This window comes from Camelus dromedarius, chromosome 31 (assembly GCF_036321535.1).
Source record: "Camelus dromedarius isolate mCamDro1 chromosome 31, mCamDro1.pat, whole genome shotgun sequence".
In the NCBI taxonomy this organism is placed as follows: domain Eukaryota; kingdom Metazoa; phylum Chordata; class Mammalia; order Artiodactyla; family Camelidae; genus Camelus; species Camelus dromedarius.
This window is the reverse complement of record NC_087466.1, coordinates 21,200,455-21,218,275: the sequence shown is the minus strand read 5'-3', so window position 1 is coordinate 21,218,275 and position 17,821 is coordinate 21,200,455. Positions and strand designations below refer to the sequence as shown.

Here is a 17,821-nt window from a genome sequence, read left to right as displayed (position 1 = left end):
GGATGCTGTGAGACTGAGTGAGATATTCCATGGGCAGCAGAGCCTTGACTGCCTACCCAACAGTTGCCTCTCCACCCTGCACCATGGCTCTGATGGATCTAACTCATCAAATCAAATTCGTTGTTCCTCCAGGGGAAGAAGCCACCACCCATCCTGAACCTGAGCTTCTGTTTGGCCTTCACTCAACATCCGACAGATACACCTACACAAGTCAGACAGTACGAGGACAACGATGAGGAAATGATGGCTAAATGTTACTGAGGGCTACGATGTGCCAGACCAAGTGCTAACACTATACCTGCAGCATCTCACTTCATCCTAACAAAACCCCATGAGGCAGGCAACCTCATTTCTGCATTTTACAGATGCAGGAACTGAGTTTCAGAAAGGTTAAGTGACTTGCCCAAGACGACAAAGTTAGTAAACACGAGAGTTTAAATTTCAATCGAGGCAGGTTGACCCACTAGCCTGTACTCTTGACCAAAACGTTTCACTGCCAGCTACCTCAAAGATGAAAGAAATTGAAATTTTCCCGATATGAACCTCACTCCCAGGTAAATTGATAAGATAACAAAGCTGGCGGGGTACAGAGGGTCCTTAATTCTACGTAACAGCTGACTTTGCTCTAATCTATCCAGGACACTTTCCCACTGCTACATACGTGGATTTTATATTTGCCTTGATATCTGAAGCATGTTCATTTTTGCTGCATCTCCTTTGGCCCATCTGACACCACAGTGCAATAGACAGGAGACAGGGTCTTCCTTGGAAATTCACACATGAGACACTGAAGCAAAGGGAGGTGAGGTGTCTGCTCCGAGGCTACGCGGAGAATGAGAAGCCAGCTGGCTCTGCCCTCAGGTCTCCTCTCAGCCCCCTGGGCTTCAAGGAGGAGGATGTGGGGCTATCACAGGATCCAGCGTAGCCCCAGCCCATGGTGGTCCACATCCTCCCTGGGGAAAGGCTGTGCGTTTAGACTAAGAGATCTGTGACCACCTTGCCACAGCCCTGCTGGGGGTGGGGGGCCTGGCAAGTGCAGGGCACAAGGTGCTTCCCTGGTGAAGGACAGTGGTGCCCCCAGAAGCCTGGAGCTGTCGGAGGGGGTGGGTGGCCGGGGGTGACATCAACGTCCAGAGAGCGCCTCAGGCCACAGCCTGGGAGGTGACGAACGGACAGGTCGTGGGAGGAGGCGTGGAGGGGGCTGTGCACAGCCTGAGCAAGACCAACACAGGGAGGGGCAATATCCTGCCCAAAGCCCTCAAAGACGTCCACACCCTCATCCCCAGAATCTGTTACTTCTCATGGCGAACGGGAAAGTCAAAAATCTTGAGATGGGGGGGTTACCCTGGGTCATCCAGGGGGACCCAACATATCCACAAGGGTTCTTATAAGGGAAAGAGGGAGGCAGGAGGGTCAGAGGACAGAAGCAGAGGTCTGAGTGTTGTGGGGCCATGAGCCAAGGGATGCTGGAGGCCTCCAGAAGCTGGAAAAGGCAACAAATGGACTCTCCGGAAGGAACACAATCTCCCTCGGCACCTTCATTGTAGCCCCGTGAAACCCATTTCGGACTTGTGACCTCCAGACTGTAAGGTAATAAATTTGTGTTGTTTTACGTCACTAAGTTTGTGGGGCTTTGTTACAGCTACAAAAGGAAATTAATCCAGCAAGTGGGAGGCATCCAGTCCGCAGATTCGAGTTCTGATGATAAATACAACCATTCGTTCATTTGCTGGGCAAATACTGTGCTTCCTCAGCGCCCATGCCTGCAGGAAGAGAGCAGCAGCGTCGGGACGAAAGCCCCTTCCTTCTGAAACATCTCTCCAGCGCCCCCTACTGACAGAGCACAAATCTTGCCCATTGGCCAAGGAAAACTGTTCACCGCTCAGATCCCTATTCACAGAGCAGGCAGTGAGGAGTGAATTTGGAGCTGAGAGGCAATAAACTGATGGCCAGAACCCTGTCTGTCTCCCACCACGGGGTCACAGGCTCCGCGATGGGAGGGACCCTGTTTCTTTTGTTCAGCTGATGTTTTTCTCAGCACCCAGCATGGATCTCTCCTGAGGAGGGGGACAGATGATGAATTGGGAACCTCACACACTGAGGACATCTGTGGAGAGGACAGAACAGGGTGGACACGTGGACAGAGAGTGATGGGCTGGGGCATGGACAGCCAGCTTTAGCCATTGTGGTCAGGGAAGGTGCCTAACGGTCAAGTGGAGGAGAAGGAACCAGATGTGGGGAGACGGAAGAGAAGTGTGTTCTGGGGCAAAGAGAAGAGTCCAGAACCCTGATACGGGAATTGCGGAATTAATCATAGGCTAGTGAGTTTTATTTGCAAGGATCTCAACCCTGGTATCCAACTCAATATGGAAGGCAGAAGCACCCACAGCCTGTCCTGGAATCTCTGGTGTGGACCCCACACTTCGGTCCCAGACAGGAAGGTCCAAGCAGCACAGAATTTATTTGAACGTTTCCGGTGTGGAAAAGGCCATTAGGAATATGGCACCCCTGGTTTATCATCCCTGTGAGCCACCAGCACTGCCCTTTTAGGTTCTGGAACCTTGTCTATGACCTGTGCTGAGACATGGCCCCCGAGCCTGGTCATAAACGGAGCTTCACCCAAGTTCCCAGCAGAGACGTGGTCACCTCCAGGCCAGAAACAGAAACATAAGTGGTTTGACGGACTCTGGGATCCTATCCAGGTTCAGCTGGTCATTTCCCAACAAGGCTCTTTTGGTCCATCTGCATTTTAAAGTCGGCCAGTCCCCAAGCTACCTGCAAACTGTCAGGGCAAAGCTGCTTGGCCAGGGGCCGGTCACTCAGCACACAGAGCGGCTGTCCCCACCACCCACTCTGGATGCATTTCAATGCGTCTGTCTTCACCCAGCCCAGGACTTGGTCCTGAGATGGACACAGGCTGATACAATTTTAAAACAAAAACAAAAACACACACACAGGCTCCCTGGGAACCAGTTCAGCCACATCCACAAAGGAAAAGGGGATTTACACAGCAGACCCTGAATAGTTTCCAAGGAGGCGGTGTGGAAAGCAGGTAAACAAGATGTAATCAAAGTGCATTTCCCTTGTTCAAACACCTTCATCAGGTGCACAGAAAACAGCAGATTATAAAGTGCTCGTTTATCTCTGGATATTAAAGTACTCTAAAAAAAATGTCTTTGCGACTCTGATTTCTGAACCTGGACTTCTCACCATGGCGAGAGGCACGATGCCCACGAAGGAGGTCTGGCTGACGAAGATCTCGGAGACGACCAGCTCGCTCACGGAGTCCTCCACCGGGTACTCCACCTGCCAGGTGATCTGCTGGGCCCCGGCCAGGCCACTGCTGTTGTCAACTCCGAAGTCCACTTGCAAGATCTCGTAGAAGGAGCCGTTTGCTCTGGAAAACAAACACACGGTAAAGTGCAGTTTAAAATGGGAGACTCAGCAGAATGTCAAGAACGCAATCAATGTGCCGTATTCCTCTCTGTCAACCCAAGAGTGATGGCCAAGTTCAGCAAGTCGTACGGCGGCATTGGGAGGGCCTAATTCACAGGCTGCCCGTCGGTGACCCACTCCCCAGCGTGGACGGACCATCCATCTCCAGGGCTCTGTGGAAGCAGGCTGTCCTTCCCTGAGTGAGCAGCTCGGACAGCACCTCATCTCTGAGCACCGCCACAGCTCTGTCCTCCCCAAGCCCACGCGCGCGAACGCCACGACCCAGGGCCACACACGGGACCTGGCCCCGGACCTGCATCTGGTGTCACCAGTACTCCTGGCACGAGGAGCGTGGATTCTGGCTGTTTCTAACTCTGCCTTCTACTTCGACCCCTGTGTCTATGGCCCGTGGTTCAGACTCTGAGCTTCAGGGTTTGAGGAGAATATGGGTGATCCCACGGGCTTGTGGGGGCGTCATGAGATCAAGAACGGGAAAGGGCCCCATCAAGTGCATGGTTCATGGCATAAACCATGAGCCACATAATAAGGTGCTGTAGTGGATTCTTCATTTCATCAGCCTGAAATGGGATGGGATGCAATGTAAAAAAAACCCACCTGCCTTCATTCAGGGAGTGACAACAATGTACATGTGTTGGGAGGAAGGGGAAGAAGGTGGACAGGGCACATACAAGTGAAAAGGACAAGTGTCACTATGGTATCCATCTACACAGGGAGAGCCTCTCATCACTGACATGGACTTGTAAGTTGTGGCCTGACTGTTGCGCTGACAGGAGAAGTTACTGGACAGAGTTAAAACAAAAAGCCACCCAGCATGGGATTTGTGAATGGCTTCTGCTCCATAAGCCTGTGACCATCACCCTGATCCAGCTGCACCTACATCCAAGGACTACGACAGCAGAGTCACAGCCTGAGTCACACCCACGAACCTGCTCCTTTACTGCCAATGGGCCTTCCTGGACCAAAATGATCTTGAAAGCCTCCTCCCTGCCTTTGGGGGTCTCAGGCAGGGTCCGCAGCCTAGCCACTCAACTCGTAAGCCGCTGGGAAAGAATTTTGAAAAAGAGCCTGTCACCTGCTGTTTGCCCCTCAGAATCTCCTACCATGGACAGCTCCCTCTCAATGAAGACTTAATAGGGTGGAAACCACTTTCCTTACACGTATGCCAAGAGGTGCCAGAGGCAACAGTCAGCCATAGTATTGACAAAAACAGTTACAGTACAGCTGTAGCGTAGACGGAACTGAATTATGCTAACCTGCCCGACACGGACTTCTACCCCCAACAGAACTATGTTAGACTCCATCCAGAATCAGTCATGTCCAGCTTCCCCTCCACTTAGCCAAGGTTTAAAGAAACTCTCTGATACTGCTCTGTCCAATACAGTGGCCACTGGCCAGAAGTGGCTATTTAAACTGAAGTATAAGTTTATTAAAATTACACAGCCAGATGGTACGAGCTGGCTGGGTGTGAGCACATGAGAGCTATGAATCCTCAAGTATCTATTTGTACCTGTGGTTTTGCAAGGGGAAGGGAATGTGTGATGAAAAGGGGACCCAGCCTCATGAGACAGTGACAGTGGGCTCAGGTGGGAACCCCTCACAGGGGACCCCTGTTTACCTGGGCACGGCCAGAGGGAGTTCAGGATCTTAGCAACTTGGGCCCTGAGTTTTCAGCTTCAGTCACCCCCATTTCCCATCCGCCACACCCCAGCCTAAAGTCACACCTCTGATCACAGGGACTCTCCACTTACTCATCTGTTAAGTCTCCTCCTGTAAGAAACGCTCGGCCCCTATCAGATCAGATTTTCAGTTTCTCTTTGAGCTGCTCCCTGCTTGTAACCAGATCTAAGGAGCCATTTCTAACACCTCCTGGGTCTCAGCACTCAGCAAACCTCAGAGAAGCCTGCACGGAGAAAGTGAAAATCCAGGGCAACAAGAAAAGGGGTGTAACTCTCTGTCATCAGCAGTTTAATCCTGCTACATCCACGCTCTGGGCTTGGGGTACAGAAGTGGCCCGTCTGTGGGCTAAGAGGGCAGGGTCTGTGTGGGACGGCTGCCTCCACCCCCCTTAACTGTGTGCTCTTCCTTTCTCCTCTGACTTTCCAGCCTGTGAGCTGGACCAACTACAGGAACCTGCCCAAGTCCAGCTACGAATGGAATAGCAATCCCGTTGGAGTCACTTTGATGCATAAATTTTAATTTTAGGTCATTTCTCTCAAGCCAGAAGACTTTAAGGCAGCTGGCATGCCTGCTAATAAGTCCATTTCTATGGAAATGGGTTTATTACTATTAATTTTACCTGCTCCTGATCTATTCTTGATAAGCCTTCCCATTTGGAAAAGCGCTCCAAGACTCTCTCAATTTAATAATTACTAACTGCCTTTGAGGAATCAGGATCAGTGTTTCAGTCATGAGCTATTCATTAGGTATTTTTCTTTTCCCTGGGATGGAGGGGTGTGTGTGTGTGTGTGTGTGTGTGTGTGTTGGGAGGGGTCAGGCAGGAACACCACTTGGCTGTTTCTCCCCTCAAGCTAAAACACACAGCATCTTCCCAAAATGACTTGCTTCCCAGAAGCCCTGTTTCCCACAGAAAACCTGTCCCTTAATAAAAGCTGAGCCTCCTCCCTGGGACCCCTGGGGTGAGGCTGAGACAGCTTCTGAGTGCACGGCGTGGCTACAGCTCAGACGTGCCAGCAAGGAGGGGAGTTGGGGGCGAGGAGACAGATGGGAGAACCAGCCCGGCAGCTGGTCCCCAGGAGCCACAACGCAGCCATTTCCCAGCAGATCCTTCATGGTGACAATAATGGATGTGTTGCAGAGGGGAGCAGGGGAGGCCATGGGGGAGCGGGAGGGAGGGAGAAATAAAGAAGGAAAGAGTTCAAAAGCTCGAAGTGTTCTCCAGCAGGCTGTACCGTTTACAGAGATTATTTCCCTCCCCACAAGCGTCTAGATAATTCTGAGCTACCAGGCTGAGATGCTCAAGTTCTCCTCACATGAGTTTTCTCTAAAAATGGAGCGAGAGAGATTGTCTCTGATCTCAGGGCTTCTGCTTTTTCCTTATGGGTCTGTTTCTGGGCATTATTTTTAAAAGACGACCGAAGAGCAAAGTAAATACCAAACCATGATTACACTGAGCAGATGCCCCAGAACAGGCTTGCGGGTCGCTCACAGTAAATGCAATTTGACCGAAACCTGACTTCACACCATCAGGACACAGATGTGCCCAGACTGCTGACCGTGGCAGCTGACCCAGTGCCTGGACGCTTGCAGGAGCTTCACGCCTATTTGTTTAGTTCCCTGAACACACTCAACAGATCCAGCAGGACACCCTGTAAGTTCTAGTGGGGGCGGGTGTCATTTTTATTCTGGGAGACAGACAGGGAACTACCAGTCAGCTGGGTCTTGAGACAGTCTCCTGCCTGCCTGGTAAGTACATTTACACACTCTTCGCTTTGAGAAGACACATCTGTCTCCACTAATAGAAGGTAGTTCTTTTTTTTTTTTTTAAGACTTTATTTTTCAGAGCAGTTTTAGGTTCACAGCGAAAATGAGAGAAAGGTACAAAGATTTCCCATAAAACTCTGATCCTCCCCCCATGCACAGCCTCCCTCGTTATCAACATCCCCCATCAGATGGTTCAACTTGTTACAATGGATGAACCTACATGGACACATCATTATCGCCTGCAGTCTACAGGGTACATTATAGCTCACTCTTGGTTTTTGCACATTCTGTGGGTTTGGACAAATGTATAAGGACATGTACCCACCATTATGGTCTCATACAGAGTGTTTCCACTGCCCTAAAAATCCTCTGTGCTCTGCCTGCTCATCCCTCCCTTCCCTCGAACCCCTGGCCACCACTGATCTTTTTACTGTCTCCATGGTTTTGCCTTTTCCGGAATGTCACAGAGTTGGAATCCTACAGGATGGAGCCTTTTCAGATTGGCTTCCTTGACTTGGTGATATGCATTTAAGTCATATGCGTTCGTCCCTGACTTTTCACTGCTTGACAGCTCATTTCTTTCCAGCATTGAATAACATTCCGCTGTCTGGATGGACCACAGTTTACTTATCCATTCACTCACTGAAGGACATCTTGGTGGCTTCCAAGTTTTGGCAACTATGAACAAAAGCTGCTATAAACATCCGTTTGCAGGTTTTTGTGTGGACATACGTTTTCACTTCCTTTGGGCAAATACCAAGAAGCATAACTGCTGAATCTTACGAACATTAATTTTTCAAAAGCCAAAACCTATTACTAATACCATGGTCACTACAGTCCCTGGCATAGCCACTTATTCAGTGACATTGATTAAGCACTCAGTATGTGTCAGCCACTGAGAATTCACCGGTAGACAAAACAGATGAGATTCCTGTCTTAAGAGTCCGGTGAAAAAATAAATAAGGTAAGTCTGGGTCATGATCAATGCTATCCTAAAAATAAACTAGAAGAATAAAATTTCTTTTTTAAAAGAATTTAAATACATTCTTTCAATTTAAAAGAAATACAATTTTAACACAGTCACTTTTAATTTTAAAATAGAATATACATTACAACAGGAGACAATGAAAAGTGTGTACAGGGAAGTCCTCTGTAAGGAGCTGACACTTGAGCTGAGACCTTAAGGATGGATAGAAGCCTAACAGACCCTCAGCAAATGTTTGTTGAATGAATGAATAAACCTATTTTAAGCTAAAACAAATCATGGGGAGATTCTATCCCAAATCAGCAGCAGGAGCACAAAAGTGCTAACTCAGAAAGAACGTCCTTCAAGTCTTTGCTTACACACCCCCTGCTTCTGACCACACACACCCCTCGAAGGCGTCATCCCCCATCCCTGCGAGTCTGGGTCCATCAGGTTTTCCACGGCTCTCACCTTCCAGTACGCTAAGTGAGTGATCTGTTGGTTTTCTTTCCCTCTCTCTCTCTCTCACACACACACACACAGGAGTGTAAGTGCCAGGTAAGCAGGGATTTTTGCCTGTTTTGCTCACTACCGTGTCCCTAGCACTTAGAACACTGCCTAGGACACAGTTGGTGCTCGTGAAACATCGGTTGAAGGAGTCACTGAATATCAAACAACAGTTTGAGCGAGAGCTCAGAGGAACATGTGCTTTAGTGAAGCCAGAGAGGCCGTGCTACGGTGTTGGGAGGAGAGAGAAAGGGGAGGTCAGGGGAGGCTTCCCGGAGGAGGCTGGCCTTGGGCTGACCTTTGAAGAAGGGGCTCGAACAACAGGCAGCAGCTACAGCCTCTCTGCTTGGGGTGCCTCATCACACATCACACCCTCTCTCCCCCTCCAGACGTCCTCCCCACTCCATGACTCCCCCACCCCCAACACCAGTCCTCCCAGAGAGGAACCGGGCAAATCCCTGCTCTCCAGCCCCAGCAACGGGGCAGAGGTTCCTTAATCCGTCTCTCTGCCTGTCACACAGCTCTTGTCACCAGGGCCGCATGGCCAGCTCTCAGAATAGGGCATGAATAAATCATCTCCTTCTGCAATTTCATAAAACCCAGGCACCACCTCCTCTTTCCTGTGTTGTCAAAGGCAGCACCGCTCTCCCCGAGCTTGCTGTGGGAAACGTTTCAGGGTGACGAACCAGGCTGAGGTCGGCCATTAAAGGTCTAAAAATATTTAAGAGTCCCTAGTTTAGAGCAGGGACTTTTGAGCTCAAAACCTTCTCTCCTCATTGGTTTAATTTCAAGACTTCTCATCATTAAATTGCTATCTAGAACTTAAAAAAAAAATCATAAGACTGTGTCAAATGGGAACACTTCAAGAACAGGGGTTCTTTTATTGCATTTCTAGCTGATTAGGAAATTTAAATAGAAAACCTAAAGGTTACAACGTAGAATCTGGGCTGCATATGGCCAGGGCCACAGTCCCTGCTTAACCACCTCCACTGCTGTGTTTTCACAAAATTTGAACTGGCTGCCGATAGTTTTAAATGCAGAATGTTCACACCAAAAAACCAGTGTTTCTGATTTTTCTTCGAAAAAATTGGCCAGGCAACATTATCTGTCCCGTGACCCGTGTGGCAACAGTCCACTGGAGCAGCAGGGGCCATCCCCACCAGTGGGGCTGAAACTCCCCAGTCGGCCTCCGAAGACCATCTGATTCATTTATCATGTCCCCCAGGTCCCCAAAGACGTCTGTGATCTCTGAGAAAACATGTTTTATTTTTGCCCTTCTATGTAAACACCTGATGTGTGCGACTCCAGCTCACAAACAATTCCTCATTCTTGTGGGAGTTTGTCTCTCAACACCCTCCTGCTTTGGTGTTACCACGAGACCCAGTTCCTAACCATGGCTCTGGGCTCGGCGGTGAATCCTGACCTCAACTCCTCAGCCGGGTGGGGGACACTTCCCAGGCATGTGAAATCTTAGTAGAAAATTCCAATTTGGGCTTGGGCTGTCTTCTCAAGAAGAGGTGTAAAATCTCAACTGCTGTGTGACGGCCTCTTCAACCAGCTGAACTAAGAACTGAAAAAAAAAATCAGGGTGAAAAGGAAGGGGTACAAATGAGAATAAATATTCCCAAATCGCTGGGGACCCAGAATAGCCAAAACAATCTTTGAGAAGAAGGATAAAGTTGGCAGACTCCCATTTCCCCCATTTTAAGACTTACTACAAAGCTTCAGTACTCAAGGCACAGGTCTAAGAATGGACATACAAATCAACGGAACAGAACTGGGAGTCTAGAAGTAAGCCCTTATGTTTATGAGTAAGTGATTTTCAGCTAGGCTGCCAAGACACTTCAAAGAAGAAAAGAACAATCTTTTCAACAAGTGGTGTTGGGACAATCGGACATTCGCAGAAGAATTGCTCCGGAACCCTACTTCACACCATAAACAAAAATGGACACAAAGTGGATCCAAGAGCTAAGTGTAAGAGCTAAAATTATAAAAACATAGGCAATAATCTTCGTGACCCTGGTTTAGGCAATGAGTTCTCAGATATGACACCAAAAACGCAAGCACCAAAAAAAAAAAAAAAAAACCTCCCATGGAAAACAATATGGAGGTTCCTGAAAAAAAAAACAAAAATAAAGCTACCATATGATCCAACAATTCCACTCCTGGGTACATATTCAGAAAAGACAAAATCTCTAATTCAAAAAGATCCATGCAACCCCAATGCTCATAGCAGCACAATTTACAATAGACAAGACGTGGAAATAACCCAGGTACCCATCAGCAGGTGATATATATATGATGGGATATTACTCAGCCATATAAAAGAATGAAATAACGCCATTAGCAGCAACATGGATGGACCTAGAGATGATCATACTAAGTGAAGAAAGTCAGACAGAGAAAGACAAATATCATATGATACCACTTACATGTGAAATCTAAAAAATAATACAAACGAATTTATTGACAAAACAGAAACAGACTCACAGACATAGAAAATAAACTTATAGTCACCAAAGGGGAAAGGGAGGCGGGAGGGATAAATTAGGAGTCTAGGATTAACATAAACAAACTACTATACATAAAATAGATAAGGATTTTCTGTAGAGCACAGGGAACTATACTTAATATCTTGTAATAACCTATGATGGAAAATAATTTAAAATATATGTATCTGTGTGTATGTGTGTGTGTGTGTGTGTATCTGAATCACTTTGCTATGTACCTGAAACTAACACATCGTAAATCAACTATGGTCCAATTTAAAAAAAGAAAAGAAAGCTACTGCCATCAACTCTCCCTTGCTTTGTTTATTCTTTCATTGAAACCTCGAATACGTTTTTCTGCAGCAAATCCTCCCAGAAACTCTCCATCCAACTCAAACCAGCTTATGATAAGTCAACAAACCCATTGCCCCACTTTCCAACCACAGAAAAAAAAATGACATTAAATTCTTCTTTTTTCCATTTTTTAAATATTTTGAAGTACCTCGCAGACTGGTGTGTGACCTTATTTTTGCTTACCAACATTTTCCCAGGGCTGAAAACAATAAATCTTGATAATGAGCAAACACCGTAGACACCTCCACTCTCTCAGCTGCCAAATCCAGGACGATTTCTCACACTAACAACTCACCCTCACTTCCAGCTGATTTGATTTTATCAGCATCACCATGACAAGCCTGGAGACAGTGAAGACAATTGCCACAATTAATTCTTCCCCCTCTGCCTCAGTCTTTCTGACAACATCCCAAAAACCCTTCTGGGAAATGACGGCCCAGAAATCATCTCACACCAGTTTCCTGAATACACCATCTCAGAGTCGCCCCCCTCTCTGTTTCTTCCTGTTACCAACCTTGAGGAACACTCTTGTTCTGCAAAATGACTCAGGGAATCCAGGGCTGCTGGAGCCCCCTTAAAGAGAAAGGCAAACCCAGGCTGGCTGACGTGAGAAATGACGCACGGGCTCTGGGCGTGTGCGCAGAGGGTGGCGGGCACACGGGGCCTCATTGGGGCTCCTCGGGGTTCCTGGGGGTGCACAGTCATGGCCACCCCTGAGAGCAGGGCCAGGTATCTGTTATTTTGATTTATAACATAGTGTTAATTGTTGAGTAAAAAATATATTCCCAGGAGCCAAAATTCAAAAAGTACGAAAGAAGGTAACAGCAAAAAGTCTTCCTCCCTTGTCCAGGGTTTGCAGATACAAATTACTGTATATGAAGGAGATAAACAACAAGGACCTACTGCAGAGCACAGGGAACCATAGTCAATACGTTGTAATAGCCTATAATGAAAAAGAATATATATATATATGTAACTGAACCACGATGCTGTAGACCAGAAACTAACAGTGTTGTAAAGCAACTATACTTCAATTAAAAATAAATAAATATAAATACATACATACATGGAAAAATAAGAAGTGTTCCTTCTACTGCTGGCGTCCAAGTCCTCAGCTGAAGTCCTCTGACGTTATTAGCTTTCTTTCTTTTTTTTTTAATTGAAGTACAGTTGACTTACAGTATTGTGTTAGTTCCAAGTGTACAGCAGAGGGATTCAGTTAGACACATATGTGTAAATACATACACATAGACGCTGAGCCATTGATTCACACCTGCACGCTGAGCGAGAGGACCACGTCCCCAGCTCTGTGCCTGGCCCAGTGGCATACACGAGCAGAGTCACTCACAGAAAACTCTGATTATTCTTCAGAGTCTGCTTCAAAGCGAACACCTCTCTCCTGCCGTGTGGCACAGGACTCCCCTTCACCCAGACTGGGAAAGGCCTCGTTAAACGGGGATTCTTCTGCGGCCTCGGGGCGGGCTGGCTCCTCCAAGGAGCATAGCTGCTGATGAGGCCGAGGTCCCGGGGTCGCGCCCTGCGCGTGCTGGTTGGCTGGGCTCCTCCGGGTGGCCGTGGAGGGCACCTGTACGTCCAGCACACTGCGGGCTGCCCTGGTCACCAGGGGCCCGCTGGCGGAGGCAATCAGTGCCACTCATCCCCCGTCCTGGTGGTGTCCCTGCTGAGATACAGGAGCAACATCCCACACGAAGGGTTTCACCGGGCTCCCCATTAAGAAGGCTGCAACAATAGATGATCGGGGTACGTTCGTGGCCGACCCAGCAAAGGCCACGTCCAAGACGAGCAGCCCGCAGAACCCTAGATCACGTTCACCTAAAGCAAAGTTTAAAGACCACAGACGTCTGACTGTAAGTACGAGGGGGATTCATGGCTCTCAGAGGGGTGGGGTCAGAAGGTGCAAGAATTGTGAGGTTGATACCTACCACCTGGACTTGTCTCCCAAATTCCAGACTCTTTTATCCAACTGCCTATTCATCGGCTCCAGTTAGAAATCCAAACAGCATCCCCAGCTTGACACTGAACCTCTGGGGGTGAAGCCCATCCCCCACCACATGCTCTTCCCCGTCGAAGGCAAAGCCAGCCGCCCATCCGGTTACTCAGGTCAAAGCCTTGTCTGATGATCCTGAGCCCCTCCCTTTCCTCAGTAGCCCGCACATGTTCCGTGCAGAAAGCCTGTCTCGTCTGCCTGGGAAATAAATATTTTTAAATATCTTCACTCTCCCCACGCCTGCTGCTCCTACACTGGCCCAAGCCACTGTCCCCTCTTGCCCGGGTTACTATAGTCACCTCCGAAACGATCTCTCGCTCCCGCCCTCGCCCCCTGCCCTCCACTATGTTTTCTTTACACAGTAGCCAGAGTTCTCCTGTTCAAAAAGAAGTCAGGTATCTTCACTGTCCTGTTCCAAACCCTTGCGGGATTCTCATCTCATTCACATAAAAGCTGATTTCCTTACAAGGATCTATATGGCCCTGCACAACCCGGCCCCCTCTGCCGCAATGCCCGGTCCCTCCCTGGACATCTGTGCGACCATTGCCCCCTCCATCGCTCTGTCCAAGCCACAGCGGTCCCTCACTGTTCCTGCAGCATGAGGCTCGCTGCTGCCTCGAGGTCTTCCCGCTGCCTCCCCCTTCTCCCTGGCCCCTCTTCCCACCAGTGTCTGCACAGCGCACCTTCAGGACTTGCCTTAAATGCTGCCGTCTAAGTGAGGTCTCCTTAAGGGACCCTGCGGAAAGCCCCATCTCCTACCCTGGCCAGCCCCTCACCCTCCCTGCTGTCTCTCAACATCGAACATACTCTTTATTTGCTTGCTTTTGCTATGGGCTGTTTCTGTCTCTGAGACGGTAAACTCAATGCGGGCAGGGATGTTTCTCCTTCATGTTCCCTGCAATGCCTCCAACGCCTGGAAAAGCACCTGGCCCATAGGAGGGACTCCATAAATATGTCATGAATGAATGAATGAAGGAACGAACGAACGAACGAGCTGTGAACCTCAGAGTTCACGCTTCAACCCCACGCCTCGTTGTCTTCCCCAGAGTGTGACACCTGGATCCTTGTGTGTGAGGTCCTTTCTGTCCGTCTCCGGCTGGGACCATCCATGCATCGCTCAGTCCCTTCCAATGTACGTAACCAACCATGGGCATCTTCATAACAGCATCAGGAAAGACTGGATTTTCTGAGTCTCAGCATCCCTGCACAGGGCCTTCCATCAGTCTATGCATCACAAGATGGGAAATTCAGACCGGGAGGCTCACTGTTGCCAAGTAGCTGCTTCTTTTGGTCACTCTCTCTGTGCTCCATGGAGCTGGGGATTTTTGCATTTTCTCCAGAGTTTACAGGGGTCAACGGTGAGAGTGTTCGTGTGACACCAGCTCCTCAGCCATTCCTGGACTGGGAGTCACCAGTGCTATTTTTATTTTTTTCATTGTGGTAAGAACATTTCACACAAAAGCTACCCTCTCAACAAATTGTAAGAATACAGTACCGTATTGTTAACCGCGAGTGCCATATTGTATACAACACAACTCTAGAAGCTACACGCCTCGCATCCAGCGCTAGCGTTCTGGAGGCGTGCTGTTACAAAGGACTCAGCAGCAAGCAGGGATGACGGGGGCCACTTGCCCAAAGAGCACCACACTTGATGATGATGACAGTTTTCTCTAAGCAGGGACAATGTCTACCTTCGGTTCTGGTGCTCTCAAAGCTCATGCTTTGAGCTCCTCCAGACCACCTGGAATTATTTCAACGCCGCAAAAGCAAAGGCCAAAAGATGAAAGACAAGACAGACAGACAGAGGGACACGCCGGGGTGTTCAAAAGCAAACCCACAGAAAATCTTCAATCTCATTAACCTTGAAGTTGAGTAGAATTGAGAGGATCCCACAAGTAGGCTGACATTCTGAATGCCACTAGGGTAAAAAAAAAAAATCAGATTAGAATTCTTGTAACCTTCAATTTACCGGGTAGCTTTTCAATAAATGTCAGCTGGGCAGAAATTCAATGGCAGTGATTTGCAGGCTCTGGTCATCCCACAGTGTGTAAATCTCCCGAAGTGAAGGGCTCTCCTTCAGGAAACAGGAATTCTCCTGTCACCAATTAATTAAAACCCAATGATCCCATTGCACCTCCTCCTTGGCCCATTGTATCCATTCCGACAGCCTCAAAAAATCTTTCTTAGAGGCCAATTACGCTGCAGTAATTAGGTCTTAAGTCAACCACAATTACAAAGGATTATGTGCCTGTAGCTTCTCCGACTTCTCCTTTGCTGATTATATCTATTCAGGCACTCCTGGAATTATTTTCCTGGAATTGAGCCTAAACCTATCCTGCTGTATTTTTAAGAGAGACTAATTTGGTCCCAAGGAGCAAGTATGAACTAGAATCATGCATGAAGTAATAGGAAACAGTGGTAAACAGTTGGGGTATTTATTTTTTTTTTTTGGTCTCACAAAGGGAGCTCATACACCCAGTTACAGGATGCAAAAATAAGACAGTCCAGGACAGGGAAAGTCCTCCGTGCACAGGTTCCAGGGACTTGAGTTCACACAGGATGCATGTGCCAGCACTGTGAACTTGTCTGAGCTCACCCGACATCAGTCTCATTTCCCACTTCCGAAGGCTCTCAAGGAGTGAAAATGATGCCACATAATGATGAGATCCGATGTAAGTCAGCACCAGGTCAGACCTCAGAGGAGGACGGCCACTAATTGGCCTGAAACAACGGAATGAAAGGTGACATGTGTTCTGGTGGCTGAGCCACGCTGCACTAATGAGCTGCCCTGTGGCATGCGATGGCCATCCGGCCAGCTGACCTTTGGCATCATGTCCCCACTCATCCTCCACCCCCAGAGGAGGGGCGCAAGAATGCTGGGAGGCAAAGCATGCCAGGGTGAAGAGGGCAGGTTTTGGACTGACATCCGAACAAAGAGAATTTCCTACTTCAGCTCTGAACCTTCAAGGTCAGTGCCTGCAAAGCCGGTATCTTGGAAGACTCCATTCAGTCTTAAGGCCACAGTTTGCTCTCTCGGGTGCACGTGGGCTGATTCACCCTCGTGGGAGATGCTTGGAACCTGGGGACCACACTTTCTGGACACAGAATGAGAGCACGCTGTTGGCAGTGTGTGAGCCTCTAACGGAACTAAAAGTTAGGACCGTCCCAGACCACCAAGGTCAGCGCGCCTAGGAAGACGTAAAAAGAAGCTGTGGTTGGTCTACATCCAGGCTGTAATTCTGCTGGAGTTTCACAAACATATGCTCTCTGGCTGGGTCTCTGAGTTCTGGACTATGACTCATTCATTCAAGCATTTGATAAAACCTATCTGTGCATCTCCTGTGTGCCCAGCTCTGTGCTCAGCACCGCGGATCACCTGTGAGGAAGGCAAGTGGGGTTCCTGCTCTCCTGGGGTCTCTACTCAGGGGAAGGAAACAATTACAAAGCAAATATAAAAAAATAAGGCCACTATTAGATAGTGAATTTGACCGTCATTAGTAACCTTCCCTAAGCACCTGCTGTCCCTCATTTTCTGGACCCAGGAGAGGACTGTTCCTCTGGCCCATGTGAGGTCGGGTGGAGCCTGACCTGCACACCTTGTGTCTCCTTTCTGGGCATGTATTTTTTTTTAATTGAAATATAGTCAATTTACAATGTGTATAAGTTTCTGGTGTACAGCATAGTGACTCATCTATACATATGCATATATATATATTCCTTTTCATATTCTTTTTCATTATGGGCCATTACAAAGTATTGAATATAGTCCCCTGTGCTCTACAGTAGGACCTTATTGTTTATCTATTTTATATACAGTAGTTAGTATCTATAAATCCCAAACTCCCAATTTATTCCTCTCCTCTCCCTCCACCCCCACCCCTGGTTAACAATAAGTTTGTTTTCTATGTCTATGAGTCTGTCTCTGTTTTGTAAACAAATTCATTTGTGTCTCTTTTTTTTAGATTCCACATATAAGTGATATCATATGGCATTTTTCTTTCTCTTTCTGGCTTGCTTCACTTAGTATGACAACCTCCAGGTCCATCCATGTTGCTGCAAATGGCATTATTTCATTCTTTTTTATGGCCAAGTAGTATTCCATTGTATAAATATACCACAACTTCTTTATCCAGTCATCTGTTGATGGACACTTGGGTTGCTTACAGGTCTTAGCCATTGTAAATAGTGCTGCTGTGAACACTGGGGTGCATGGATCTTTTTGAATTAGAGTTTCTTCTGGATAGATGTCTGGGCAAGTACTTAATCACTGGTCCAAATCTCTATTTCCACTGCCGCAGCAGCAGTGACTTTCAAGACTGAAGAAAGCCAGTGCCGACAAACAGAATCGTCTTTGCAAAGCACAGAAAGAAATGGGGTGGAGGAAACTGAAAACGTGCTCTCTTTTAGAGAGGAGATTCTGAGCAGGCAGAATTAAAGAGCACCTGCCTGAGAATGAAGGCAAGAGAAGCCAGGAGAGGTGGTGGAGGCAGGGAGCCAGGGAGAGAATTGCGTCCGAGGAGGTCCCAGCGCCAGCCAAGGAGCCGGCTTCACACCCTGGGCTGCCCCAGCACTGAAGCCAAAGTTTCCTCTCTGATATTTGGT

The 17,821-nt window shown here is 48.1% G+C and overlaps 1 protein-coding gene across 1 annotated transcript in view; it reads right to left on the bottom strand.

Annotated features, from left to right (window-relative positions):
- The window catches only part of TMEM132B (transmembrane protein 132B), a 294,781-nt gene that overhangs the window by 70,538 nt on the left and 206,422 nt on the right, over window positions 1–17,821 (bottom strand). The window contains exon 4 of the mRNA XM_031442489.2: window positions 3,211–3,397. Coding sequence (XP_031298349.1) covers window positions 3,211–3,397 — 187 coding nt within the window. The remainder of the gene's footprint in view (window positions 1–3,210; window positions 3,398–17,821) is intronic.